At 65.4% G+C, this 27781-nt stretch overlaps 2 protein-coding genes across 4 annotated transcripts; one reads left to right on the top strand and one right to left on the bottom strand.

Moving 5' to 3' along the window:
* Window positions 1–609: 609 nt before the first annotated feature.
* Window positions 610–7570, top strand: COMP (cartilage oligomeric matrix protein). Of its 2 annotated transcripts, XM_056119362.1 has the most exons (19): window positions 610–693; window positions 870–955; window positions 1309–1360; window positions 1525–1694; window positions 2303–2440; window positions 2527–2601; window positions 2688–2846; window positions 2940–3044; window positions 3277–3384; window positions 3578–3737; window positions 4053–4171; window positions 4318–4370; window positions 4459–4640; window positions 5079–5257; window positions 5369–5417; window positions 5625–5821; window positions 6565–6737; window positions 7001–7140; window positions 7426–7570. In XM_056119362.1, the coding sequence occupies exons 1-19, from the start codon at window positions 615–617 to the stop codon at window positions 7473–7475; spliced, it is 2274 nt and encodes a 757-aa protein (XP_055975337.1). In that variant the 5' UTR covers window positions 610–614; the 3' UTR covers window positions 7476–7570. The 2 variants fall into 2 exon arrangements, with proteins under 2 accessions (XP_055975337.1, XP_055975338.1); XM_056119363.1 differs by lacking the exons at window positions 610–693; window positions 870–955 and adding an exon at window positions 1078–1188.
* Window positions 7571–10559: 2989 nt separating this feature from the next.
* CRTC1 (CREB regulated transcription coactivator 1) lies at window positions 10560–27032 on the bottom strand. Of its 2 annotated transcripts, XM_056119349.1 has the most exons (15): window positions 26847–27032; window positions 18810–18926; window positions 18333–18380; window positions 17285–17422; window positions 16813–16874; window positions 16066–16160; window positions 15400–15485; window positions 14964–15004; window positions 14640–14857; window positions 13753–13886; window positions 12924–13232; window positions 12136–12240; window positions 11481–11567; window positions 11224–11404; window positions 10560–11008 (listed from the first exon to the last, which is right to left on the bottom strand). In XM_056119349.1, exons 1-15 carry the CDS (start codon window positions 26970–26972, stop codon window positions 10797–10799), a joined length of 1959 nt encoding a protein of 652 aa, XP_055975324.1. In that variant the 5' UTR covers window positions 26973–27032; the 3' UTR covers window positions 10560–10796. The 2 variants fall into 2 exon arrangements, with proteins under 2 accessions (XP_055975324.1, XP_055975325.1); XM_056119350.1 differs by lacking the exon at window positions 18333–18380 and having other exon boundaries at window positions 26847–27031.
* Between the last annotated feature and the right edge of the window lie 749 nt (window positions 27033–27781).

The raw sequence follows: 27781 nt of genomic DNA, 5'->3' as shown, positions 1-27781 counted from the left end.
CCGCTTGCCAGCCCCTTGCTGATGGTGGAGGCTCTCAGGAGACCGATGCCCAGGGCCACACTCAGCCAAGTGAAGCCAGGAGGGGAGGGGAGCGGCTGCCCCGAGGCCTGAGGGGGCAGCAGGAACTTGGCTCCGATTCCAGATCGGGTCCCAGTGACCACACCACAACTGGCATCCGAGGGCCTTTGGCACATAAAAGCGCTGAGCGGGCTTTGCACGAAGGAGGCTGGGGTGGGCACCAAGGCCCGCATGGGTGCCCGGAGCATTGCTGGCACTACAGGGAGTAAGGGGCTGGAGGGGTCCCCCATCCCAGCTCCACCAGGTGTGGCCCAAGGTGTAAAATAAAATAAAATCCCCCCTGGGGTCTAGCCCCGCCCCCTGCCAAGGACCCTGTGACTCAGTTTCCCCTCTGTGTCCCTGCTGGCTGCAGGGTGGGGCTTCTTACCTCCAGACCAGCCTAGTCTGTTTACCTTGCGGCAGGGCTGGGCAGGGCTGGGGTGGGCCGGCCCCCGGGCCGGCGCGCCGCGCCCGCCGCGGGAATAAATAGGCCCCGCGGGCCTGGTGGGCGGCACACAGCGCTAGCCGGTTGCAGCCACTCGCCCGCCGCCGCCGCCATGGGTCTCGCCGCCGCCTGCGTTCTCCTGCTCGCGCTGGCTGCGCGGGGCGCATCCGCCCAGGGCCAGATGCCGCTGGGTAAGGGGCGGCCATTCCGCGACCCCCTAAGGCAGGAGGCTCCGCAAGGGGGGTGCGATCGCGTCCGGACATATGGCCCAGCCGGGACAGGGCGCAGACGATAGGACAGGGTGGGCGCCACAGCGGTGCTGGGGTCCCCCCAGCCGACTCCCCGCTAGCGCCCCCTGTCGACGCAGGTGCCGACCTGGCCCCGCAGATGCTCCGACAACTTCAGGAGACCAACGCGGCGCTGCAGGACGTGCGGGAGCTGCTGAGGCAGCAGGTGCGTGCGTGCGTGGGACCTGGGGAGAGCGGGGGTCCCGGGAGGGGGAGTCCTGGAAACACGGGGCTCCGGGGAGTGCGCGGGCGGGAGGAGAGGCCCAGAGGCAGAGGGGGCGAGGGAAAGGGTCTGCGCAGGGGTCTGGGAGGAGGCGCAAGGGAAACGGGGCGAGGGAGGGTCCGTCCCAGAACTGGCTTGTGAGAAAGGAAAGAAAAGGAGGGTCCTGGGGAGAGAAGGTAGGAAGTTCCGTAGGGGGCGGTCCGAGTGGGAGGCCAGGGGGTTTCTGGGGGGTGATGGAGAGGGCAGGGAGCGATGGAACCCGCGGACCGGCTCCCCGGAACCCCCAACCCCCGTAGGTCAAGGAAATCACGTTCCTGAAAAACACGGTGATGGAGTGCGACGCGTGCGGTGAGCGCGGGCGATGCGGAGCGCGGCGGGGGGCGGGCGAGTGGAGGCTCGGGGCGCGGAGCCCGCGGGAGGCGCGAGGACACGCGGGGGAGCGGGCGGGTGGGGGAGGCGCGGGCCCCGCCCAGGTCGGGGCGTGGCTCTGACCGGCGCGGCCCGGCCCGCAGGGATGCAGCCCGCAATGACGCCCGGGGTGAGCGTGCGCCCGCTGCCCGGCTGCGCGCCCGGCCACTGCTTCCCCGGCGTGGTCTGCACGCAGACGGCCAGCGGCGCGCGCTGCGGCCCCTGCCCCGAGGGCTTCACCGGCAACGGCTCCCACTGCGCTGATGTCAACGAGGTGCGCCCGCCTGTTCGCCCCCCAACGCCCACCCCCCCACTCCCCACCCTTCCTGCCACCTCCTCCTCCACTGGGGGGGGCTCTCCAGAAACACCCCTTTACCGCTCCGGGAGCATGGCCACAGGGCCTTCCCAAGATCCAGGACCACGTTCCCCGACCACTCCGCTTACCTCTCCGGGTGCCCCTCCCACCGACTGCCCCCATAACCCCTGACGCTAGCTCCCCCCACTCTGCCACGGCGCGGAGTGATCCCCCGCAACGACCCCCTTCACCGCTCGCCAGGCGCCCCCTCGGTCACACTGCCACCCCCGCGGAGTGCCCGCCCCGTCCACTTCCGCGCCTCCGCCGCCGCCCGGCACGCACGCCCCGCCGCCGTCCCCTGCCCCAGTCTGCTGGAGACGGCCGCCCTCTCATCCATGCTGCCCCGCCCATGAGCGGACAGTGCGCTGGAACCCGCGAATAGCCTCTCTCCCCTCCTGGACGCCGCCAAGTCCGGGTCCAGGCGGCGGCAGGTCTGACCCCGCCCCATAGGGCGCCTTCAGCTGGTCCTGGTCACGGGCCTGCCAGCTCTGCACCCTCTTGACCCTCGCTGGCCCTTCCGCCCCCAGTGCAACGCTCACCCGTGCTTTCCCCGCGTGCGCTGCATCAATACCAGCCCAGGCTTCCGCTGCGAGTCTTGCCCGCCAGGGTACAGCGGCGCCACCCACGAGGGCGTGGGACTGGCCTTCGCTAAGGCCAACAAACAGGTGAGGTCCGGAGGGGGGACACTCAGCAGCGGGCTGGTGGAGGGCCAGTGGGCTGCCTGCGATGACCTCCGTGCCCTCCCACCCAGGTCTGCACGGACATTAACGAGTGTGAGACGGGGCAGCACAACTGCATCCCCAACTCCGTGTGCCTCAACACCCAAGTAAGGCTGCGCGGGAGGCGGGCGCGGGGTCTTCGGGAGCCCACGGGACACTGCCAGCGACTGACCGTCCACCGCCTCCGGCGCAGGGCTCCTTCCAGTGCGGCCAATGCCAGCCTGGCTTTGTGGGCGACCAGGAGTCGGGCTGCTATCGGCGTGGGCAGCGCTTCTGTCCCGACGGCACGCCCAGCCAGTGCCATGAGAAGGCCGACTGCGTCCTGGAGCGCGACGGCTCCCGGTCGTGCGTGGTGAGTGCGGGAGGGAGAGGCCCGGCCAGATTGGGGACACGGGGTGCAGCCAAACGGGAACACCCACTCATCCTCACCCTACCTCCCGGGCAGTGCGTTGTCGGCTGGGCAGGCAACGGGCTTCTCTGTGGCCGAGACACTGATCTGGACGGTTTCCCGGATGAGAAGCTGCGCTGCTCCGAGAGGCAGTGCCGCAAGGTGGGTGGAACTTGGGTCTGGAGGGCGGGGCTCAGGGTAGGTGGGCGGGGATAGAGCCTGGTGGTCGGGGCTCAGGTCCCAGGGGCCAGGCGAGGTGGGCCAGGCTTGTAGTTCTCTGCTGGATGGGCACCAGGTCGTAGGTATAGTGGGTGGGGCCCGACCGGAGATGGGCAGGACCCCCTGAGTGGGTGTGGTCGCCGGTCGAGCCCTTTGTGCCCACTTGTTGCCCTAGGACAATTGCATGACAGTGCCCAACTCAGGGCAGGAGGACGTAGATCGCGATGGCATCGGAGATGCCTGCGACCCTGATGCTGACGGAGATGGAATCATCAATGAGGAGGTGAGAGCCAGGGCGCTTCTGCACGGGGTCGTGGTCTCCCAGTGGGTGGAGTTTGCAGAGGCGTCGCCTCGGAGAACCCTGTTTTCCGTATCTCAGAGGGGTACTGGGTATTTTGGAAAAGCGTTCTTCATCTGCGGAGTGACCTTTGCACCTCCTGGCCTGACCCTCTTCCTTCCTTTACCCTGTCTTCCAGGACAACTGCCCACTGATGAGGAACCCAGACCAACGCAATTCTGATGGTGACAAATGGGGTGATGCATGTGACAACTGTCGGGCTCAGAAGAACGATGACCAGAAGGACACTGACAGCGATGGCCGAGGGGATGCCTGCGATGATGACATCGATGGCGATCGTGAGCGTGGGAGAGGGGCCAGGCTGTGCTCAGGGGCAGGGGTGGGGTAAGAAAAGTGCTGGGGGCCCCTTGGACATAAGGTGGGGCAGGGCGGTGGACAGGAAAAGCAGCACCGGAGGCCGCGCTGGGAGAACTGGATTTCGGGGTGGAGCTGTCCTTCATGGCCCAGGGAGTGTGTGTGTCCCGCTGTGTCCCAGGGAAGGGGAGGTCAGGGGAGACCATGCAGGATCCAGCCCCCTTGGTGTCCGCTCATCCATTCCATGAAGTCTTTGCGCTGCTGATGTCAACCTGGTCTTGTGCCCTGGCTTCCTGCAGGGATTCGAAACTCAGCAGACAACTGTCCCAGGGTGCCTAACTCAGACCAGAAAGACAGCGATGGTGACGGTGTAGGGGATGCGTGTGACAATTGTCCCCAGAAGAGCAACCCAGACCAGGTCAGGGCAGGCAGAGCCGTTCTGGACCAGGCCCCGGGGAAGTCCAACACAGGGGAGGAAATGGCACCCCCTGAGCTGCAGTGGGAGGGCTTTGGGGCTCACGAGCTTTCCTCCGCCTGAGGCTGGACCCTGCATCTTTTCCACAGAGGGATGTGGACCACGACTTCGTGGGCGATGCATGTGACAGCGATCAGGACCAGTAAGGCCGTGCGGGATGGGTGAGGAGCCCTGGCTGAGCACCCCTGACCAGACTCTTTAGTGACCTCGTACTCTGTTCCCGCCTCTAGAGATGGGGATGGGCACCAGGACTCAAGGGACAACTGCCCGACGGTACCCAACAGCGCCCAGCAGGACTCGGACCATGATGGCCAGGGTGATGCCTGTGATGATGATGATGACAATGATGGGATCCCAGACATCAGCGACAACTGCCGCTTGGTGCCCAACCCCAACCAGGAGGACTCAAATAGTGAGAGGGGGCGGGGACAGTGCTGGCCCCCTAGGTGGTGGGGTGTGGGAGTCGCCAGTGGGGATGGGCATGGATGGCTTGGGTGGAGCTTGGCCAAGTAAGGGTGTGGACTGATGGGTTCAGCCAAGGTTACAGTGTGGGCTTGGCTGGCTTGGGCAGGGTGTGGGCGTGGTCTCTGCATGGGCGTGTCTCTTCATGGGTGTGGTCCGGGTTTGGGAATGGCCTGGGTATGGTGGGGTCTGGGTCTGATACAGGAACTTAACCAGCGACAGGGTTGGCTTGGTGGGGGGGCGGGGCAGGCTGGACTAGGGCCTGGGGTCTGAGTAGATGAGGCGTGGGAATAATGTGGGCGTGGCTGGCTCGGGATGTGGTAGGGTGGGCTGTGATCCAGCAGCCCGGATCTCATCACCCCTGGGTCATTGGTGTTATCCATCTCAGGAGTTGGTGTGGGAGACGCGTGTCACGGTGACTTCGATGCCGATAAGGTGGTTGACAAGATCGATGTGTGTCCTGAGAACGCAGAGGTCACCCTCACTGACTTCAGGGCCTTCCAGACAGTCGTGCTAGACCCTGAGGGCGACGCACAGATAGACCCCAACTGGGTGGTGCTGAACCAGGTCAGTGCATGGCCCAGAGTGTAGGTGGAGGGAGCCTGGCTGAGCTGGGAGAGGGGAGCCAGGTTACCCGTCTCCCCAGCTCTGAGATCAGACCCCCTTTGATTCCCTCAGGGCATGGAAATTGTGCAGACAATGAATAGTGATCCAGGCCTGGCTGTGGGTGAGAGGCGGGCCACCGAGGGGTGGGGCCACTGGGCTTTGGGGTGTGCAGCTGCAGTCCAGGTTGGGTCTGGGTTCACTGACCTGATGGAGCCCCAAATTACTGGGGGTGAGGGTCTGGGCACTTTGCTTATGTCTGGACGGGGTGGCTCTAGGTCTTTGGTGTTTGGACTGACGTGGGCGGTGGCTCGCATCCTTCCCTTTGCAGGCTACACGGCCTTCAATGGCGTGGACTTCGAAGGCACGTTCCATGTGAACACGGTCACGGACGACGACTATGCAGGCTTCATCTTTGGCTACCAGGACAGCTCCAGCTTCTACGTGGTCATGTGGAAGCAGATGGAGCAGACGTATTGGCAGGCCAGCCCCTTCCGTGCTGTGGCTGAACCGGGCATCCAGCTCAAGGTGTCTTAGCTAAGCCCCCTCCTGGCCCCGTGTGCTGCTGAGGCCTGAACCTTTCCACAGACCCCAAAGCATTTATAGTCCCACCAGCACCACCAGTCCCCTCCCCCCATCTCGCCCTGCCCTGGAGTGCTTTTTTTTTTCTTTTTGGGTCACACGCGGCAATGCACAGGGGTTATTCCTGGCTCTGCACTCAGGAATTACTCCTGGTGGTGTTCATGGGACCATATGGGATGCCGGGAATCAAACCCAAAAGCCCTGTCGTCCACAGGCCCCGGAGAGCACCTCCGGAATGCATGCTATCATTATCGCTCCGGCCTCCCCGCTGTGCTTTGTTTGGAAGTTCACACCTGGCCATGCTCAGGCATCATTCCTGGCATTGCTGGAGAAACATGCTGTGCCCTAGATTGAACCTGGGGACCACAAGTGCAAAGCCTAAAGTTCCTCGTGGACCCTGAGCTCTCCCCTCTACATCCCCACGCCTTTAAAATCACCCCAGATTCCCTCACTTTTTTCCCCAAACCTCAGCGCCCTAAACTGGCTCTGAGCTCTGCGTCCATCTGCAGCCCCCAGGCCATGGGGTTGAAACCCTCCAGTGTCTCTAGATCTGTCCAGGGAACCTCAGGCTTTGATGAGCCTCCAGACCCCTACGCTGCCTGCCCCCCCCCATTCTGTTGTGCAGGGTTCCCGGGGTCCCAGTGGCCCATGTGGGCTCTGACCATTCCCCTTGTCCCTGGCTGAGGCAGGCTGTGAAGTCGTCCACAGGCCCCGGAGAGCACCTCCGGAATGCGTTGTGGCATACAGGGGACACGGGGTCCCAGGTGCGGCTGCTGTGGAAGGATCCTCGCAATGTGGGCTGGAAGGACAAGACTTCCTACCGCTGGTTCCTGCAGCACCGGCCCCAAGTGGGCTACATCAGGTGGGCCCGTCTCTCTCCAGGGCATTGAGGGCATGGGGCAGCGCTTGTCTGGTCTCCTTAGCTTAGAACGGGATGCTGGGTGGGATGTGTTTAGTATTAACCTTGGTCAGACCCTGAGGGCGTTGGGGATCCTCTGTGGATGGGGGAATTTCCCCAGTCAGCTTGGGCTCAGCACTCTGCTCAGCACCTGCGGAGTGTGGGCCGGGGCGTGAGGGAAGGGGCCTTGTTCCAGGCAGGTCTCAGGGAGAACCCCTTCCTTGCAGGGTGCGGTTCTATGAGGGCCCAGAGCTGGTGGCAGACAGCAACGTGGTCCTGGATACGACCATGCGGGGCGGCCGCCTGGGAGTCTTCTGCTTCTCCCAGGAGAATATCATCTGGGCTAACCTGCGTTACCGCTGCAATGGTGAGGAAGGGGGCTCCTCCTGCCCCATCTGCTCACCAGCCAGCCCTACCCACTTCCTGGAGGCTCCGCCCCTCACCACTGCCCCTCCCACGTACTCACTGGTCCCGCCCCTACCACGCACCCACAGGCTCTGCCTCACCTTTGCCCCGCCCACTCCCCAGTTGCTCCCCCCCCACCTTGGCCCTGTCCACTCCCTCCACCGGCCCCTCCCATTCGCCCGTGTCCTCTCCCCATTCTCTTCAACCCTGTCCCATTCCCGCTTGTCACCACCACCTCTCTCTGCAGACACCATCCCGGAGGATTATGAAAACCAGCAGCAACGGCTGCGGGCCTAGGACCAGCACGGAGGCCTCCTGGAGGCCGGGCACCTAGCCCAAGGAGTGGCAGGCCCAGGGGGCAGAAGGGGGCATAATAAAGTCTGTTCAGCGGGGCTTTCACTGACTCCTTGCCTGCGGAGGCTGGGCCAATCTCTGTACTCCGTGACCGGTGGGCGGCCTGCACGGCCCCCTCCTCACTGGCACGGTGTCCAGCCTGAAGGAGACTCAGCTCTGCTGTCCCCTAAGGCTCGGTTCCCAGGGCCTGGTCCTCACCCCCATCTCCATGAGGGGCTGCGACGCATTCACTGGTCTGTGTGCACGTGTGGCTTACCAGGACGGTGGCCACAGGGGTGCCCCTTTGGCACCCCCTCACTGCCCAGGTACCACTCTGGATCAGGGGCGGGCGGGAATAAAGGAGGAGGCGGAGACAAAAACATCGGGTTTTTATTACATTTCATTACAAAGGGTGCAAAGGTACAAAGAAAAATGCGTCCAGGTCAGAGAGGACGGGCAGGACCCGGCCAAAGGGGCCCTGAGCTGCCCATCCCGCCCGCCGCGGTGGCCCGAACGCAAGGCCGCGGGCCATCCACAGCGCGTGTACATGCTGGGGCGGGGCGGGCTGGGCCGAGGCGCATTTGCATATGTCAGTGGCCCTGCTCGCTGCTGAGGCTTCTCACCCCGCAGCGTCGCGTGTTGGCAGAGGGGGGGCACGGCCAGGACACCCAGGGACAAGAGGTCAGAAGTGACAGGCGGCGTTGGGCACCGACTGCCCCCAAATTCCAGGACCAGAATCCTGAGAACAAGGGGCAACCCCCAAGCCATGCCTTCCCCTGGCGCCTGGGACGGGGCTGGGCTGCAGGTGCCACCTCCGCCTCCAGGGGGCTCTCTCCCGCCTTCCTGGGGGAGTGCAGCTTGTGGCCCTGCTGTGGCCCAGGCTAGGAGCCCTGCAGATGGGGACAGCCAGGGCCGATGGTCAGCTCAGGCATGTGCCAGTAAACTTGTCATACAAGACACCCCAGGAAGATGGGGACAGAAACAGACCAGCTGCCCCCTCTCCCCAGGCCAGCCCCCACCAGCTCTGCTGGTCACCACCCTGGCCCAGGTCTCCACTGGCATTCCACGAGACCCAGCGTGGATGGTGGCGGGGGCTGGGGGTCCCTGGCAAGGCCTCCAATACAGGTCCAGCCCGTCTCGGGGTGGGGGCATGGTGCTTCCTTTGGAAACGCCAAGTGCAGCTGGGAGCCGGGCTTGGAGGAAGGTTTGGCTTTGCAGCAGCCCACGGTGGGGGTTTCCGCATCCCCACAGGCCCTGGACCAAGGCGGGGGCTGCAATCGGCCTCCCTCAAGTCAGCTTCCATCTTCCTGAGTGCAGGACAGGCCACTCTGCCCCAGACGCAGCCTGGGTGGACATACGAACAGATGGACAGTGGCCCTGGCTGCACCGACCACTGCCCCCCGGGGCGCCTTGGGCTGCCTCCAAGAATCAGGCATGATGCGGCAGCCCAGACCCGGAAACCCTCCAGCAGGTTCTGGCAGGGAGGAGCAGAGGGAAGTTTGGGGGGAGGCAGCAGGCGGGGGTGCTGTGGAGGGGGTCATCTCAGGTAGCCCTGAGGGCCACGTCGAGGGCTGGGGTGGCATCACCCCCAGGAAAGGCCCCTCCTGACACGCATGCATACCCAGAGGGGGTCCAGCCAGTTTCTGCATGCTGCCGGCTGGGGGACCCCAAATTCTGCAGAGGGGTCAACATGCCCCCCTGAGCTTTCTGCAGGGGAATTGGGGTGTCTTGGGCAGGGCGCCCCAGAGAGCACATGGGAGAGGAAGTCGGCCTGAGTGTCCCTCGGGGCCACTGCCCGGGTGAGATGGGACCCCCTTTCTCCCCTTCCCACGCCAGCCTGACCTTAGGGTACAGACTGTGGCCCTGACTCCACCCTCGGGATGAAGAGCACAGAGGTAAACTGAGGCAAACAACGCCTCTGGGTGGTCCCTGCTCCCTGGCCAAGAGGTGGCGGGCTGTGGGACCCGGTGGGGACGGGCAGCACTGACTGAAGGGGGCTTGGAGCCCCTGAAGCGATCCAGCGAGTGAGGGAGTGGGATGCAGGTGGTGGCGCATCTATGTACATGGTGGGGGGCTCCGCCCCCCTCACGGCACGGCTCACCCTGAAATCACAGTATTTCACAAGTCCTCCGGGTGCTCTGGTTGAAGAAAGTCTTGGAAATTCAAAAGTGTTTAGTGGAAAACATTGAAAAGTCGCACAGGCTGGCCCGGGAACGGGCTGCGGTGGCCTCTGGCTGTGTCCTGCCTGCCCCCCGCCTGGCAGCCTCCCCCCTGCGCAGCGGGGCTGGGGTGGGGGCCCGTGGCCGGGGCTCACTTTGCGCAGGAAGGTTGCTCGTCTTTTTATTAAGGCCATTTTTAGAAAAAGGTCTACATACAAGTCTAATGTAATCAAACTCTTCTATATACACGTAGTTTTTTAAAAAACAAAACAAAATGGGGCTCCCCTGGCCCCCCCTGCCGGCCAGCTCAGCACCCCCACCCAGACGGTGGAGGGGCAGCTCAGTCAAGGAGGGGGTGTCCTCACGCCAGGGGGCCAATAGCCTGGCCAAATGCTGGGGTCACCCCCTGGGGACATGTGGCAGGGACCCCCCACCAGACACCAATGGGGCTTCCTGCTCCGACACAGCGGGGTCGGGGATGAGAACTCCCTCACAGCCCCCAGCGGGGCGGGGTCTCGGGAGACCCACGCAAACAGATGCAACTTCATCCTGGCTGGCCTGACCTGGCCCCACCTGTAGACCCGCGGGGTCCAGAAATTTCCAGTTTGCTTCAGAATGTGCGCAGGGGTGGGGGGGTCTGGGTTACAACATGCTGACAGGCAGGAGGACAGTTGGGGCGTAGGGCCCCCCACCCCCCCGCGACCCCCCGCAGCGTTAGTCACAAACCCGAGACAAACGGAACATCACGATGAGATGGCCCTGGCACGCTTCCCCCGTTCCTGAAATCAGTCCTGGGCGCACAGAACAGAAACGAGGCGGGGGTAGCAAGTCGTCACCCCCACCCCCTCCCCCGCCAGGAGCCTCCAACACACCCCAGACGCTCCCCCCGCGCGAGCTGGGCCCCACGTGGCCGTGGATGGGGCGCTGGGCGGGGACGGCAGTGACGGCTGGCAACAGTCGGTGGTTGTCCCCCCAGGCCTGTAGCCGTCGGGGCCTGGCGCGAGGAGGGTCCCGGGGAGGGTCCGCGGGGACGGCAAGGCAAGCGCGGGGGCACAGGCGCAGCCCGTGCGGTGCGGTGCGGGGCAGAGCCGCCCAGCGGTGCGGGAGCGCAGGGAACGGGCTGTGCTCACAGCCGGTCCATCCGGAAGGTGTCCTCGGTGGCCGGATCGGCCAGGACCATGTCGGGGTCATTGAGCATGTGCAGTCCGTCCAGGGTCAGGGGGTCGATCTTGAGCTCGTCCAGCGGGAAGTGGCTATCGGCCTCAAAGCCCACGTCTCCCAGCCCCGCCAGCGAGCTGCCCAGTTCTTTGGATGGGCTGGGCGGGGACTCGCCAGTCACTGGGCGGGCGGAGACACGGGACACGGTTCAGGGGGGCGCCTCTCTGCTGCCCTGTTCCCAGCCCGCACTCCTGGGTGCTCCCCTGGCTTCTACCCACACCCAGAGGGTTCACAGCACCGCAAGACCCGGAGGACCTCGAGATGGGGTGTTGTGCGGGGGGAGTGGGGAACCGCTGCAGTCTCAGAACAGCCTCCGAGGCTGCGGGCAGGCTCACCTGTGAGAATGATGTTGGGGATCCCGCCGGGACCCGGGTAGCCGAGCTGCGGGGCATCGGGCAGGTTCCCGTGGCTGCCCGCCAACCCCATCATCGCCGCCTGCGAGTAGCCGAGGGCTGGGCTGGCGCCATAGAGGCCGCTGGGGCCCATGGCGCTCTCCACCATGTTGAACTGCTCCAGCTGCGGAGCGCATGTGTCAGGGCCCGGCTGGCCCCTGAGCAGGGAGAAGGGGGGACTGGGCGGGGGGCGTCCTCACCTGGTGGGACAGGGCGTTGGCTTGCCGGGCCGCCAGCTGCTGTTCGTAGTAGGCATCAGCGAACACGCCAGCCAGTGCCGAGGTGTGCTGCGGGCAGAGATGACCTGAAGGCCTAGTGGGGACGCTTCCCCGGCCCCCTTCCACCGGGTGAGGCCCCGACCCCCGCTGGCCCCACGGCCCAGGCACTGCCCAGACCTCAGTCTCTGGGGGAGCACCGGGGGCCTGCACCCTCACCCGGGGGTAGGGGTGCAGCTGAGGGGCTGGTGCCCAAGGCCCTTCAGGAAGGGGGACCCCGTGTCTCTGTGGCCAGGATTAGGATTCCGGTCTGGGGGTAGAGGGTCCCAGGGATGGTGAGCGCCCCGGCGTCTGCGGCAGGTGCTGGTGGAAGGTTCTGGACGGGCGCCCCCAGCCAGAGAGATTGCTGAGAAATAAGGCCGTATGTAGCCGTGAGGAGGGTCAGACACGGGTCTGGTAGCTGCGTCTGGGGTGGGGGACAGGTGCTTATCACCTCACCGCACCTGGGCAGGGCTGCCAGGCCAGAGGGGACGGCATGTCTGGCCGGGAGGGCTGTGCTGGTGAGTGGACACGACACCAGCCACGTCCTCCGCGGGGCAAAGTGGGAAAATGGGGGTGGGGGCGGGGTCACTGTCCTTACTTGCGGGGAGCTCCCGGGGGAGAAGCCTTGATTGGAGACGGGCGAAGTGGGGGACTGGTTGGCTGGGGAGCCAGCGTTCGTGCGGTACTGCTGCAGAGCGGGCGCCTGAGGGGACAAGCGCTCAGGACGGGTTCACTGGCCCCCCAGCAGGCGCCCCCCGGGGGATCCAGCCCTAGGAGGAGTTGGGGTACTGACGTCGCTCCGTCCCAGGTTGTCTCAGAGTGCCAGCAGAGGGGAGGCAGGCGTCCCACACGCACTCGCACCAGGCACTGCACGGACTCACGCGGTACCACACACGCAGGGATACACGCAGGCACGGACGCACGCACTGACGCACACGGCACCGACTCACAACCACACGCACAGGGAAAGGCCAGTGACCCGCTGGCAGTCCCGCCTCCTACTCTCCTGTTGCCCTGAAACCTGTTACTGTCATTGAGGAGCACCAACCCCTCGGGGTGCTGCCACATCCTGGCCCCGACCTGACGTGGAGCCGATGGAGCAGGGTAGGGGCTGGGTCCCACGGGAGCAGCGACACCCCTATAGGCCGGCCTGGTGTCATTCCTGACCCCTGGGAACCTGGAGTCTGCCGTGCAGGGATCAAATCCCCGCCCCCCCCAGTTTGGTGTCCAAAGTTCAGTTCTACACTCCCGCCCACTCACCTCAGACCCTCCCGAGCCCCTTCCCCCAGGGCCCTGAGAGTCCCTCGGGTGGGGTCTCCCACGACAGTCTGCGAGTCGAGTCGCTGAGGATGAGACCCCCAACCCGCACCTGCGGGCCGGGCTTACCGAGGCGAGGTCGATGCCCAGCGGCGGCTGGCCGGGGTTCTCTGGGGACGACTGGGGGAGAGAGGGCGGGACTGTGACCACGAGCGGGGGCAGCGGCGGGCCCCGGGTCAGGCTGGCGCTGGGCATCAGGGGGCCACCCGGGGGTGCCGCGCCGGGCACCTGGGGTGGGGGCGGCGGGGGCGGGGGTGGGGGCGGGGGCGGCTGCGCGGCAGGCGGCGGAGGCTGCGGCTGCGGCGGCGGGGAGCCCGCCTGGGCGAAGAAGGTGTAGGGCAGCCGCTGCTCCAGGCTCAGCGCGTCCCTGGCCACGGCCTGCGGGGCGGGTAGGTGGGGCGCCCGTGAGCGACGTCAGCGGGTGGGGGGGGGAACCCCCACTACGAGCTGCAGCTTCTGGAGGAGGGAGCCCAGGGAGGGAGGCTGCGGCGGGGGAGGGGGCCCACTGAGACGCAGGAGCAGGTGGGAGGGTGGGCGAGGTGAAGAGGCTGGGGGCATCCCATGGGGCACCCTCAGGAGGCTCCCAGAAATGGGAGATGGGGTTCAGAGCCTCATCCCAGAAGAGGCAGTGTGACCCCAGCGCTGGACATGCACCCCAAGAAGCCCGGGTGACCAGCATTACTGGGAGCTCCTAGGCATGGTGGGCAGGATGGACACCGTCTCAAGGGGAGGGGGGCCCTGGTCACGAGAAACCCGGGGCAGGCAAGGGCTTGTACCACGTGCCAACCCCCCACCTCTACAGATGAAGCAGCCCGTGGTGAAGCCCCCGCAAAAGACCCCTTAGGGAACACAGGAGCATGCGGGGGATGTTGCACCTCCCCCATCCACCCCTGCGCACCTGCGTTATGGGCGACAGTGGGGACAGGCTGGGAGACACAGGCTGGGCTGGTGGTCGCCGGACCTCGGCACTCAGGGACAGCGGGGTGACGCCAGCTGGGCCATGCTGCGGTGACGTGCTGGGGGTACCAAGCCCTGTGAGGGGGACGGCTGTCACTCACACCTGCTCCGCAATGCCCCCCAAGCGTTCTGGGAGGCGGGGTGTGCCCACACTCCCTGGTCTCCCGCGACCCCAGCCCCTAATGCCCCAAGGCATGAAGCAGGGCCGACTGGCTGAGTGAGAGCCAGATGGGGGGTTCCTCCTCAGGCCAGACACACAGGCCGCCCCAGACCCTCCCTCCCGTCACCCCATGTTGAGTGCACACAGTACCACTCACAGCCAGCGGGGTTGGCCGAGGGGAGGTGGCAATTCCCAGGCCTGGCCTGTGTTCTTCTGAGTCCGGAGCCACCACCCCCCCCCCCCCCGCCACCCTGGGCCCAGCGCACTCCCCTGTGTGGCAGGGTGCGCTGGGGGGCTTCCAAGGACTGGAGGGGGCGGTGCTGGCTGGCGTCTAAGCCTGGGAAAGCCACGCCTGTGGGGGCGGCTGGCTGGGCACGAGGTGTGTGGGGCACAGTCTGCTCCTCAGCTGCTGCTGCTGGCTCTTCGCCAGGAGCTGAGCCGGGGTGTGGGGCAATAGCCCCCAAACCGCTCCCGGCCGCCCCCATATGGCTGCACCCCAGGGTTGCAGGGAACAAGGGCAAGGCAGCAGAATGCAGGGTGTCTGGACCTGGGGGCCCAGTGAGGGCAGTCCTGACTTGGGGAGGCTTCTAGGGACAGGGCTGGTCCTGGAGGAACAGGGGTGACCACGCCGGAGGCCACAGCCTAGGGGTATGTGGGGGCCGCCCTACCCTGGGCGCCGCCGATGCCCAGGTGTGTCAGGGTGGCCGCCAGGTTGCCGGTGCTGCCAGAGCTGCTGAGCGCCGGGAAACTGGGCTCCTCGGGGTCCAGAGGGGTGGGCAGGGGCGAGGGGAAGTGGATGTTGGTCAGGTCGGGCAGGGAGCCCCCCGTGTTGTAAGGGGCAGGCGTCAGGGTGCCGGTGTTCTCCTGCTCAGCAGACGGGAAGATGCTGGTGGGAACAGAGGGCGCAGGTGAGTTGGAGGCGGCGGTCGGGGGCGTCGGGGATGAGGAGGGGTGCCCGAGCCCCAACAAGCACACGGGGACCGCCCACTTACTTGATTCCGGGGACCTCGCAGGACTTGGGCCGGGTCCCTGCCTGAGAGACAGGAGGAGGGGCTGGGGCACAAGCGGTACGAGGCGCACGCGCCACCGGGGTCAGGTCCACCCTGGGTGTGTGTGTGTGGGCGGGTGTGGCCCTAGCGCCATCCACTGAGCTACCCGGCACTGGGCCTGCGCCCCTCGGCCCCGCCTCTTACCGCTTCGGGGTGTCGGTGCTGTCGTGGTGCCCGCCAGCCCCCGGGGCAGCATGCAGCTGTGCACGCGGGGCACAAGGTCCCAGGCACGGTCCCGTCAGGCCAGTGCCAGGCTGGGCTGTGCCATGGCCTCCCTGCCCCATGTCCGACGCGTGCTCCCTTTGCTGGCGGGGTTTCCGGTGCGAGAGGCTCCCCAGGGGCGGAGGGGCGCGCGGCGGGCCAGCCCCGCAGCCCGTACCTTCTTGCCGTCCCACGCCTGTTTGGAAAGGCTCTTGTCCGAATCCGCCGCCGTCTCCTCCATCCCGGGGACGGTCAGCAGTAACACTGGGTGCCGGGCAGAGAAGGGATTCTAGAGCCGGGGGGCCCGGGGGGAGGCCCTGCGACCCTGCCCCTGCCCGCCCAGAGATACTCAGGGCTTCCTCCTGGCTCTGCTCGGGGGACCCTGTGGGATGCCAGGCGAGTGTGCCAGGCGAGCGCCCTCCCTCCCTGCTGTCTTTCTGCTGGTACTCCTTATGTCCTGAATGAGCGGAGTAAGCTCGGGCAGGCACCCGCGTTGGTCCCTGGGCACGACGGGCGGCCCGCAGGTGGGCTCTGGACAGTGGGCCCTGGGAAAAGGCTGGGTCCTGCTGAGCTCGACAGCGGGCCCACGGGGCTGAGGCTCAAGGGTTCACAAACCTGCACCCCTTCTGCTTGACCACTTACGGGCCGACCTGAGTCCATGACCGGAAGTTGAGGAGCCTTGCCTAGAAAATGCCTAGGCATCCCTCAAAACCCCATCCAAGGAGTGCCATGTCCGAAGGCCTCACCCCTCTCCTGGCCCCAACCACAGTCGTCCTTCCTGGGTCCAGGAGCTGGAAACGTGGACCCTCGGCGTGGCGGGCAGGCGGGGGGTGTGGGGACGTACCTCTCTTCTGGTGCGCGTCCTGGGAGCCCCCGGTGAAGGGCTCCGGCTGCGTAGGCGTCATCGTGCTCTGGTGCAGGGCCGAGTCTGAATTGGTCCTGGGGGACAGAAGGGGCCCCGGGGTCAGCCCCTCCCCACGCTGGAGGGCCATCCCCAGCGTCTCTTGGGGCTCTGCTACAGGCTGTGGGGGAGACAGTGGGATACTCGCAGCGTAACAAGAAGGTTCTAGTCGCCCATGGGACAGCTGCAAGGTGTGGCGGAGCTAGCAGATGACCTCTGCCTCAGGGACATGGCAAGGAGCAGTGCGCCCCACACACAAGGTGGCCACTGGGGTGCCCTCCGGAGGATCTTTTTTTTTTTCATTTTGGTCACACCCGGCGAAGCTCAGGGGTTACTCCTGGCTCTGCACTCAGGAATCACTCCTGGCGGTGCTTGGGGGACCATATTGGATGCCGGGGATAGAACATGGGTCGCCCGCATGCAAGGCAAACACCCTCCCTGCTGTGCTATCACTCCAGTCCCTCCACAGGGTCTTGATGCCCCATCCCCATGGCCCGGACTGGACCCTCAGGAGTAAAAGGGAACGTGTCCCCAACGCCCACGTTCACGGCTCCCAATGCACAAGTGTACACCCTGCCCCCCCATGACGCGCACATGCACCGCCCCTGCCCCCTGCCCCGGGCAGCCTGGCAAGGCAGGGGAGAGGCTGGATGCTGGCCTGGGTCTCACAGGGGCTCACTGGGTGCTGACCTTCTCCAGCTGGTGTCGGCAGGAGGTGACAGGTACACGGTGCCATAGGGACAGCTGTCAGTGTGCGCCAGAGTCAAGGGCTGCAAGCAGGCGTGGGCTGTGCACACCCCCCTAAGGGTCCCCAGTCCTGACTCAACTGGGCAGGGTGGGCTCAGAGCTTAGGGAACTGATTTTCAGCCTGGCCTGGCCCCTCAAGACCCCGCCCCTTACTCACATCTTCCCCGAGGGACCTCATTCAGATTCCAAGGGGAGGGTCCCCACGTGCTGATCAAATTTTGCCTTCCCCAACCCTCACCATGGGCACCTGTTTCAGCAGCCCTCTCTACATCCTTCGCTTGACCAAGTGTGGCGCCGCTGCCTCCAGAAGTCCTCCCAGTAGATCCTGATGCTATCCAAGGGCTGGAGGCCAGCACCCAGCCCGGGCAGAGACTTGGCCACCAACAGTGGCCAAGAGGACCCCATGAAAGGATATCTGTCTCCCATGCTTGTCCACGGACAGGGGCCTGCGGTGTGGGGAGCCGAGCCGGCCGCGCTCCCGGTACACTCTGTCCACCAGCCCGTGGTGCCGGGTGGTGCGGCTGGTGTCCAGGCCTGAGGACTGGAACGGGGTCTGGCGGGGGCAGGGCAGGAGAGACACCCGGATGGTGGTTATCTACGCAGGCGAACACACCTTGTGTCTGCCCGATCGCCCTGCACACGGGCGGCAGGGCGGGGTTGCTCGGGGTCCTGGGCGCCGGTGGGCGGCAGGCGTGCAGCACGGCGGGCATGCGCGGGCCAGGCAGAGCGGCGGAAGCTCGAGCCGACGGGCTGGCCAGGGTGCCAGGGGTGCAGGCAGCCGGCCCCCCTCGCCCTCACTAGGTGCTGATGGGCCTCCGCCCTCCAGTCCCCACCTACGTCATCCCCGGCGGGGCTCCCGGCCTAGTCCGTAGGGGGTCACAGCCCTCGCCCCCCTCCAGCTCCCCATCCACCTGAGCTACGCCCAGGCGGCTGGGGCACCCGCGGCTAGATGTGTGTCCCTCCAGCCCGCGCAGCTCGCTCGGTTCTGAGCTCGGAGCCCGGCGCCATCTGATGGGGAGCCGCGGCCGTGCCAGCTCTGGACCCGCCCCCCTCCTCCCTCCCGCCCCCCCGCCAGCCATCTGGCCCTTGAAGGGCTCTTATGTCCTCTCCGGGCAGCAGCCGCTTCCCTCCAGAAGGCGCCCCAGGGCGAGGCTGTCGCCGTCCCCGGGCACGATGCCAGCAGCCGGAGTCCTGCCCCATCTCCGCGCCCGGGGTGGGGGCGGCAGAACTGAGGCAGCTCTGCTTTGGGGGGGGGTGGGGGGGGACAGGCGGCCAAGCAGGGCCGGCGGGGCTGGCGCTGGACAGCCCGCCGGGCTCAGGCTTGGCGCGCGGGTCATGCAGCGTCGGGCGCATGCCCGGAGCCTGGGGCCGCCCATCCCTGCCTGTCTCCCGGCGGCCATGGGGGAGGCACCCTGTGCCAAGCACATTATGGAGCCGCGGCAGCAGCCCGGGGGCTCGATTACCAGAGAAACTGGAGCCGCTGCCAGGGCGTCCCCCAGAAATCCGCCGGGCTGAAAATCAAAGACGGACACTGAGACGCTCCCTGCCTTGGGGGCCCAGGGGACTCGCGAGGGTCCGGCAGGGCCAAGCTGGAGGTGGGTGCACGGACGCTGTCCCGGAGGGGAAGAGGGATTTGGGGGACCCTGAGAAAAGGGGGCTGGAGTGGGGAGCCCAGAGGTAGACGCCACAGACACACCCGGGTCAGTGTCGGTGCTCCCTGGTCATCAGCAACAGAGTCGGTCCCCTTGGGGGTGTACCCTGAGCCAGGGCGGGGTCCTCAGACCTGCCCCAGAGGGCGGGGCTGGGTGGGGCGGGCCTCCCCGGGCCTGCCTGTCAGCACAGGGTGGCCTGGGCTCTGTCTCTGGCTGAGGCACCAGCTCTGCGGCCAGCACCCCGACACCAGCTGGGGGGTCTCGGTCCAGGGGGCGGCCCCGGCTCACCTGGAAGGGCAGGTCGGCGGCGCCGCTTCCGATCTGGTTGACGTTGGGCAGCGAGCCACCGTAGTACTGGCCGCGGCTGGGTCCCAGCTGCAGGTACTGGGTCTTCTGAAGCTGGAGCTGCAAGAAAGGGCACAGCGGCAGCTGTGGCGGCACTGCCAGCCTTGGGGTGCCAGAGCACTCGGTGCTTGGACAAGGCCTCAAACCCGGGGGCCCCCCAAAGTACCCCGTGCCCTGAGGTGAGCCCCCAGATCCAGGCTTGGTCAGCTTCCCTGAGAGAATGTCTGTAGCAGCACCCCGCCCCAGACAGGAGCAAGAGCCCATAGAAGGTTCTGGCAAAGGGACTTGGGGGATGGGGAGGCGCAAGGCAGGAGGGCCCAGCATGCACCCACAGGAAGTTGGGGTTTAGTGGGGAGAGTGCCCAGACCCACTCCTGCCACGCGCCCCTCTAGGGCCTCCATCTCCTCCCTTCTCCCTCTTCTCGCCAAGATCACCAGGCCCTCCAGGGCGGAGCCTAGCAGTGGGCAAGGAAGCGAGGCCCCCAGGAGCCAGCTGTGCTGAGACCCTGGGACCCTTCACACGCCCCCCACAGACATCTGTGCCGCCGCCACCCAGGAGCGGGCGCCCGGCGGCGAGCCGGCTGATTAAAGCATTCCGGGTCCTGTTTGTGTAGCTGGCTCTGTATTTACGCTCCGGACGAGCTGGGAGGCAGCTGGCGAGTGTCTGGGACACCGGGGGGCCTGCATTCATTCACCGGGGTCCTGTCCAGACATATGCGAGCCCCCTCATGGGGCCTGCACAGCTGACCCAGACACAGCCGCCAGGCAGGACCGAGATATTCTAGAACTGGGGGGCTGCACAGAACGCCGCTGAGCACATGGGTGGGTTTCTCTTTGGAGCAAAGAAAAGGTGTGAAATAGCTCCAGGGTCCCTGTCCCCCACCTTGGGGACCTGTGCTGGGGTAGCTGGGGGTGTCTCGACTGTTTCAGTTCATGAGTGCAGGAAAAATGAACGCTGTGCTGAGTCTGGCACCCACCAGTCGGGTACCCCCTCCTGCTGTCTGGGGGAGATAGACACGGTGCCCTGGGAGAGATGAGTGTTGAGGGCTCCCGTCTGGTGCCCCGGGGACATGGCTGCCCCTGTCGCTCCATTCTGCCCATTTGCTGGGGTGCCTCAGGCCACCCTTGATCCCCAGGACTCTGAGCTTGTCTGGAAAGGGGTTGAAGGGCCTAGGGGTGCTGTCTTCCTGGGTTCCTGGGAAGGGTGTAGGCACCAACCATCACTTGCAGATGAAGATGGGTGGAAGAGCTAGAACCATAGTACAGCAGGGATGGTGCTTGCTTTGCATGCGGCTGATCCGGATTCAATCCCTGGCATCCCAGAGGGTCCCCTGAGCCCTGGCAGGAGTGATTCCTGAGCCAGGAGTCAGCACTGAGCACCACCAGATGTGGCCCCAAACCAACATTAAAAACAAAACAAAAAATAAAGATGGTGGAGGGGGAGACCCAGCCCCCCTTCCCAGTTCCCCCCACATCATCACACACCACACGGCCTCCCCTTCCCTGGGGGGGGGACCTCGCATCAGGCTCACCTGCTAACACCTGCCAGCACCCCATTTGCAAATACGCTGCTGAATCCGGATGGGAATGTGTCTGGGCCAAACCACCCACATGCTGTCCCACCCCAGCCTGTGTCCCCGGATCCAGGTACTCATGTCAACACAGGCTGAAATTGGGGAAACGTTCAGGTGGCCCCACATCAGCAGGCCCTGGGGCCCGACGGGAGCTGTACTACCGGCACTCCAGACCCTTCAGCCCACATCAGGCAGGAACTGGGCTCGGCCACCCCCACCTGGGGAACCAGGGGTCTGCAGGGGAGCCCATACGGACCCAAATGGGCCACGGTGGGGGATCAGGCTGTACACACACCCTGGACACAGTGGCCTGCCCACAGTTCCCCCAACAGCGCAGGAAGGGGGTCCCTAAAATGACCAAGGTCCATATGGTGTCCAGCTTGGGGACCGCTGTGAGCTCCCGCCCTGAGCCCAATATGAGCCAGGCCTCACCTGAAAATGGGTCTTCTTGGAGTCCATCGAACTGGGGGAGGTAGGGATCACAGCCAGGACCCCTGGGCCTCCAGAGTACCCCCATAACCCCAGATGCAATGAGTTGATGGGGGGGCGCACCCAAACCCTCCAACAGGCCCACAACAGCCTCCTCCTGCCTGGCCCTACAGGGGCATAGGTGCTGGCTGCTCTCTTCCAGAACATCTCGGCACATGCCCTGGGAGACGCCACCTTCAGCACTCCATCACCCAGTAGGGACAAACCCCGGGGACCTCAGGTCGTAGGCAGGTGCCACCCTCCACTCAGGGTCCCCGGGCAGGTGCGCGGGGTTCCTAGGCTGAGCCTGGAGCAACATACCTGGAGATAAGACAAAGGCCAGATGATAGCCCTGTTCCGGCCACAGGCTACAGCTGCGGCTAATGCAACGGGTCGCTGTGGTCTGGGAGGTCTGGCCAGCGCACCCCACGATCTGGGGAAACCCTCAAGCCACAGGGCAGCGGGCGGCCCACGGACTCCGTGGCCCCCGCCTCTCCCTGTCCCCAACCTGATACTCCATCTGCGCCCCCCCCCCCTGTTCAAAGGGTGCGACTGCGCCTGCTGTTCGTGCCCCCAGAGGGCGCCATCCTGCTGGTCACAAACTCCCCCGGGAGCCGCCCCGACACGCCCTACGCCCCCGCCCCCGCACGTATGTCCACAGCGGGGGAAGCATAGGTGAAACAGAGGGCCCGAGGGGAGGGTGCCTGCGACCCTCCTGCCAGGATTCCTCGTAGGCCCCCACATTCAGGATATCACACGCACAGCTCTTAGGACGCGGCACTGCAGCAACCTGCGTCCCCTTCACCCACCCAACACCACTTTTCCACACCCCTGACCCCTGACCCCGCACCACGCCCACACCCCCGCCCCCAACCCTGCCCACCACCGCCCCCGCTCCCCAGCTCCCCAACCACGCCCACAGCCCTGCCCCCAACCGCCCCGCTCCAACCCACACACAGCCCTTCCCCAACCACGCCCACACCCCGCCCACAGCCCTGCTCATTACCATGCCACGCCCATACCTCGCCCCTGCTCTTTACTATACTCGACCATGCCCACTGCTCTGACACGCCCCGCCCCGCCCCCATGCCTGGTCTTTTCAGGTGCCTCCGAAAGAGACAGCTGGTCCCAACTCTGCGCCCAGACCCCAAAGGACCGCATCCACCCCCCTGCTGTGGAGAGGAGTGTCTGATAGACCCTGTCACCACCCCACCCTGAGTCACCTGATCCCAAATTGACCCTCCAGTTCTGTGCTCTAGTCTGCTATCACTGCAGTCCTGGGCAGGGGCTCCTCCTGCAGGCAGTACTCCTGGTTTGCCCTATGCACTTGTCTCTCTCTGCAGCCAGCAGCCCCCGGGGTGACCAGACTACAGTGCCACTGTGTGTGGGTATTGCCAGTCAGCACTTCTCACAGGTAGGAAATGGACAGGGTGCTGGGTCATTGGCCAGGGTCTCCTGTGCACCTAAGAAGATGGGAAGGACCCCCAGTTGACAGTACAGCCCCTGCACTGCCCATGAATGGATTTGCCAGTTTTCCCAGAGTTGGAAAAAAATCCCACTTAAAGTGTCTGGAATCCACAGGGACAAGATCCCAAAGCACCAAGACACGCCCCCCCCCCATGCCCTGCGTTCAAACTTCCTTACACCACAAATACGCTGAAGATGGGGGCGACACAGCAGAGGGGCCCCAGGGCAGGTGCAGGATCCCTTTGATTGCACAATCGCATCCTAAATGGAAGACTCGTGTCCCGGGAAATGCCAGGCCCCCCCCCCCCCAGCAGAGGGAGGGCTTCATGCTCGGATTCCAGGAACACACGGAGGCAGGGCTGGAGGGAATCTCTGCCCAGAGGCAGGAGTACAGCGCGGAGGGCGCTGGTCTGGCGCACCACCCACCCGGGCTCAGTCCCCAGAACATGCTATGGTTCCCTGAGTGCAGTCAGGAGTCAGCCTGAGCATCGTCGGGTGTGGCCCCCAAGCCAACAAACACCCAACAGCCTGGCATGGCACTGAGGGGGCACCACCCTTAGCCCAGCCCTGGAGGTGAGGGCAAGCGTGGGAAACAGTCATGGGGTGGTCCCGGGAAAGACCCTAGTCACGAGGTCGAAGATGAAGTGCCACGGCAAGGGGGAAATCCGGCCCAGTGGGGGGATGGGCAGCCCCCCATCTCCACCCAGGTGGAAGCCCTACAGGAGCAGCTGGCTGCAGTGCAGGTGGGGGTGCCCCAGCCCCCAAGCTTTCCCAAGCACCCCCAGACTCCCCAACTGGCTTAGCACCATGACTCCTCCCAAGAGCAAGTGCCCTGCATAGCTCACACCCAGAGCTGGCCCCGGGGTACATAAGGACATGGAGCCCAAACCTTCTCCTACAGCCGGTTCCTGAGGTGGCTCCCTACCCGGACAGACGGCCCGAGAGGCGGAAGGAGAGGGGCAGCTCTGCTCCCCTCCCCCTCCAGATGCACCCACGCTACCCTGCTGCAGTCCTTCGGGACCCCCAGGCCTGTGTCCACAGAAGGAGGAGTCCAGGTGCCGGTCAGGTGGCACCCCGGGAGGAAGTGGGGGCCCCCGCCCCGTGCCGCTTTCAGAGGGTAAATATTGACACGCAGCATCCTGGGCCATGCCCAGTGCTTCCGTGTTTGTGCACCTGGACCCCCAGACGCCGGCCCGGCAACCCCACACACTTGCACACCTTTGTCCCCCCCACTGCCCACTTGGGGCTGCAGGACACCAGGGCCGCCAGTGACCCCACCAGACCCTGGATAGGTGGCTCCGAGGAAAAGCGCATGGGGGGGACCCCAGGCAGCTCCATACCCTGATCTGCTGCTGGGCGCCCGTGAGGGGTCGCGGCCCACCCTCCCTGAACTGCACGTCCTTCCAGAACCTTCCAGACTTCCCACAGACGTCACGCCAGGCACAGCTCCCCAAGTTTGAGGCAGACGCTCACTCCAAAGTGGTGAAGAAGGAGCATTCGCTCCTGACAGCTCCTCCCTCAGTGCGCGCCCTCCTGGGGAGCTGCCTCCCCCTTCCCGAGGCTCTGGGGAAGCCCTCCCAAAGCCAGGGCCCCCCAAGACCCCCATATGGGTCCCACCTGTGCCTCAGTGTACCCATCTGCAGGGGCCCTGAGTCCCGGCGTGGTGAGTCACCCTAGGGCCACACCCCAGCAGGGCTTTAGGGGTGTCCCAACTCTTGTGTCTAGGGACTCGGGACGCCTTGGCTTGTGGCTTCGCCCTGACTCTGAACTCAGGGTCCCACCTACACCCCAACCGCAGCGGCAGAGGTTCTTTCCAGTCCAGGGCATGGGAGGGACACCCGGGTCTGGGACATGCCTCCCACCTGTCAGCACAGCAGGTACCCCCCACGCTGCCCTCACAGGCTCCAGCCTGCCCCTCGCAAGGGTTCTGCAGGCCCTGCCCAGGGTGGCTGGCATGGGGGCGGTGCCCGGCACCCGTGTCAGCATTCGAGGTGGTACACACACGACACAGATGTGTGCCATGTGCTACATGCATGAACATGTACACAGGCACGTGTACACACACAACATACATGTGTACATGTATGCACACAGAAATACATGCATGTATGTGCACACAAACACATATACATGTATATGCATGCTCAGCAGGACAGACAGTCCAAGGGTAGCAGGCACGCACGTGCAAACTCGAAACCCAGCCCTGTCCGGGGGACGCCTCTCAGCACTCTGAGGGAGACACCCAGACAGTGGAACCCCTGAAATGTTCTGGAAGCAGGCCAGTGGGTTCTCTGAGCTGTGTTCCCAGGAGGTGTCTGAGACCCCCATACAGAACCACGCCCGGGGAGAGACCCCCGACTATGGAACCAGGCCTAGGAGTCACGCATCCCTTGGTAAGAGTTGCTCAGGGAACAGTTCCGCAGACCTGCTCCCCAAGACTTCCAGTGCCAGGGCCTGGCCTGAGGCCCCTGCATGTACACAGGTGACGGCACCAACACTCCAGCCACAGCGCCCCCAGCAGCAGGGCCACAATGCTGCCCTTTCCCCCTGTGGGACATGCAGTCTGCCCACGGCGCCCCCTAATCCCCTGATCCATACACACTCCCAGTCTCGGTCTCAGTCACACACGCACTCATGCCGTCAGTCACCGTTTACCTGTCCATCTGCTCCAGTCCTTCACTCATTCACTCCTACACTCATTCCTTCACTCGTTCATTCATTAACTCATTCAATTCACCCTTCACTCATTCAGTCATTCATTTATTCATTCACTCATTCATTCACTCACTCTTGGGCCTTCTCTTAATCACTTGCTCATTCATTCATTCATTTGTTCACACAACTATTCATGCACTCATTCAGTGCTTCCCTCATTCCTTCATCCACATGCACTCAAGCTCCACCGATCATTCCTTTGCTCCCTGCTCCTTCACGTAACAGTCACCTCTGCACGACATGGGGACAGGGCAACGACGACAGGGAAATGCAGCTGTTGACAGGGGTTTGGGGGGGCCAGAGAAACACACCCACCCATCCCCTGCAGAGCTGCACTCTGGGTCGCCTGATGCCAGCATCCAGGCCCAGTCCCAAGTCCTGAAGACAGGAGCCTGGGTGGCAAGAGGGCACATGGGCAACCCAGCCCCGGGAGGCGCCACCTGGTTGCTGGCCCACAGCAAGGATGGTGACAACACCAGGGGACCTGCTAGGGATCAAGAGATCAGGAGGCCCAGACGTGGAGTTGGCATCAGAGCTGGGCCAGGAGGCAGTCAGGGCCAGCACGCCAAGTCAGGGGAGTGTGTGAGCACCCCGGCACCCCAGCACTGAGCCACCAGCTGCCTGTCCAGGGTTGCAGGGGGACAGGAGGCAGGAAGGGGTAGCGCTCCCGTATCCCGGCACACCCGACAGCTGGCACAGAGGGCCTGCGTGGGAATCGGACAGCAATGTGGGCACCTCTGGACTCTGACGGGGGGGGGGGGGGGGGGGGAGGTGAAAATGGCACAGGTGTGTCATCCCTCAGCACCAAAGCCATGGGAACTGTATCCTCTCCCTGTCCGTGACACGGGCACCTGTCCCCCCTTCCTGTCCATGACATGGGCTCCCATCCCTCTTCATCTGTGACATGGGCACCTGTCACCCCTCCCTGTCTGTGACACGACTTCCTGTTCCCTCTCCCTGTCCATGACACAAGCACCTGTCCCTCTTCCTGACACGGGCACCTGTCCCCCTCCCTGTCCGTGACATGGGCACCTGTCCATCTACATCTGTGACACAGGCACTTGTCCCCTCTCCCTGCCCGTAACACGGGTCCCTATTCCCCCTCCCTGTCCGTGACACAGGCACCTGTCTCCTCTCCCTGTCTGTGACACGGGCACCTGTCCCCCTTCGTCTGTGACACGGGCACCTGTCCCGTCTCCCTGCCCATGACACGGGCACCTCTCCCCTCCCCACATAAACTGTTCTCCAACCTCACCCACAGTCGCCTGCCTCCTACTGGCAACCCTTGGGGGGCCTGTCCTTCCAGAAAGGGTGCTCAGGGGCTCCTGTCCGGGAACAGGTGTCATGCACATCCCAGTGGCACCGCGGTGTCCGTCCTGCTCACGGTGGCTGACAGGTGACCCGGTCTCCCTAGCGGTCCTGTCCCCTCTGGCTGTCGGGGAGCTGGCGCCTGGCGCACTGCCCTGTCTCCTTCGGGTACAGGTGATGCGGGCACCTGTGCCCCCAGTCCCCTCCAGGCGCCCCTCTCCTGCACGCGCCCTGCACGCGGACACCTGCCAGCCGTCGCGGAGCACCTGTCTCACACCCGGCGCACGGACGACGCCGGCACCTGCCCCGCCAGGTACGGCCGAGGGGGGCCCTGCGCGCGTGCAGGCGGTGGAGACACCTGTCCCGGCGCGCGCCCGCCCCGCCCCCGCCGCGCGCCCCCGCCGCGCGCGCTCGCCCCGTCCCGCCCCGGGGTCGCGCGCAGCCCGTACCCGCGCGGCCCGCGTCAGGCTCAGGTCCTTCATGACCTCCTCGAAGGCCGCCGTCTCCTCCGCCTGCTTCTGGTTGTGCAGCGCGATCTTTTCGCTGAATTTCCGCGGATTGTTCGAAGTCGCCATCTTCTCGCCGCCGCCTCCTCCGCCTCCTCCACTCCGCGCCCCCCACCCCGCGCCACCGCGCAGGCGCCGGCCGGGCCCGCGGGCAGTGGCCAGTGCGCTTGCGCGCGCGTGGCGCAGGCGCACGGGGAGAACGCGGCGGCGCGCACAACGCATGCGCGCGCCTCAGGGGCTCCAAAGAACCCACGAAGGGGGGAGCGGCGAGTGCGGTGAGCCCGCGCAGGCGCACTACGTTACCTCCTGCCCCGCTGGACAGCGGCCGCCTGGCTGCTGGCCGCGGTCCGCAGACCGTCTGGGGTCCTGGAGCTCCAGGTAGGGAGGAGGTGGGAACACCTGTCCCCTCCGGGTGGGGGGTGCTATGGGAGCATCTGTGCCCCGCAAATAGGGGTGACGTGAGGGGTCCTGCAGAGGGATGGGACCTGGCGTTGCCCAGGGCAGCAGTCGTCCCTTCGCTTGCCATTCATTCCACTTACCCAGTTCGCCTCATCCCTGTGCGCCGCACTGGCCGCTCCCAGGCCGGGACAGGCGGGGGTCTCGGCCCCGCCCACCTACCCCCACCCCCGCAGGCCTCCGTGAGCGCAGCCAGGGATAGCAGGCAGGCCCGCCCGCCCACGTGTGACCCAGAGGGTTCCCAAGGGCGAGACAGTGACGTGGACGCTAAATGAGGCTGATGGGGGACCAGCATGGGGGGGATCCCAGCAATTATGATCAGGAAATTGTGGGGATATGGGGACTGAGCCAAGGGAGCTCACAGCAGCCCCCAGCCCAAACAAGAGCACCGCCCTTAAACCTGCCTCGAGGACCTGTCCTCT

Source organism: Sorex fumeus, unplaced genomic scaffold (genome assembly GCF_029834395.1).
Source record: "Sorex fumeus unplaced genomic scaffold, SorFum_2.1 ptg000041l, whole genome shotgun sequence".
Lineage (NCBI taxonomy): Eukaryota > Metazoa > Chordata > Mammalia > Eulipotyphla > Soricidae > Sorex > Sorex fumeus.
The sequence above is the reverse complement of the archived record's forward strand: the minus strand, read 5'-3'. Positions and strand labels throughout refer to the sequence as shown.

Excerpts from the sequence above, each read along its gene's own strand:
- CRTC1 (XM_056119349.1), bottom strand. The coding sequence starts at position 26,972 with ATGGCGACTTCGAACAATCCGCGGAAATTCAGCGAAAAGATCGCGCTG. Across the intron at positions 16,875-17,284 it reads TGGACAAGCATGGGAGACAG|ACTGACAGCTGTCCCTATGG; the intron begins ATATCCTTTCAT and ends ACTCTGGCGCAC. Across the intron at positions 11,009-11,223 it reads CCCCAACATCATTCTCACAG|TGACTGGCGAGTCCCCGCCC; the intron begins GTGAGCCTGCCC and ends CCGCCCGCCCAG.
- COMP (XM_056119362.1), top strand. The coding sequence starts at position 615 with ATGGGTCTCGCCGCCGCCTGCGTTCTCCTGCTCGCGCTGGCTGCGCGG. Across the intron at positions 3,385-3,577 it reads ATGGAATCATCAATGAGGAG|GACAACTGCCCACTGATGAG; the intron begins GTGAGAGCCAGG and ends CCTGTCTTCCAG. Across the intron at positions 5,822-6,564 it reads AACCGGGCATCCAGCTCAAG|GCTGTGAAGTCGTCCACAGG; the intron begins GTGTCTTAGCTA and ends TGGCTGAGGCAG.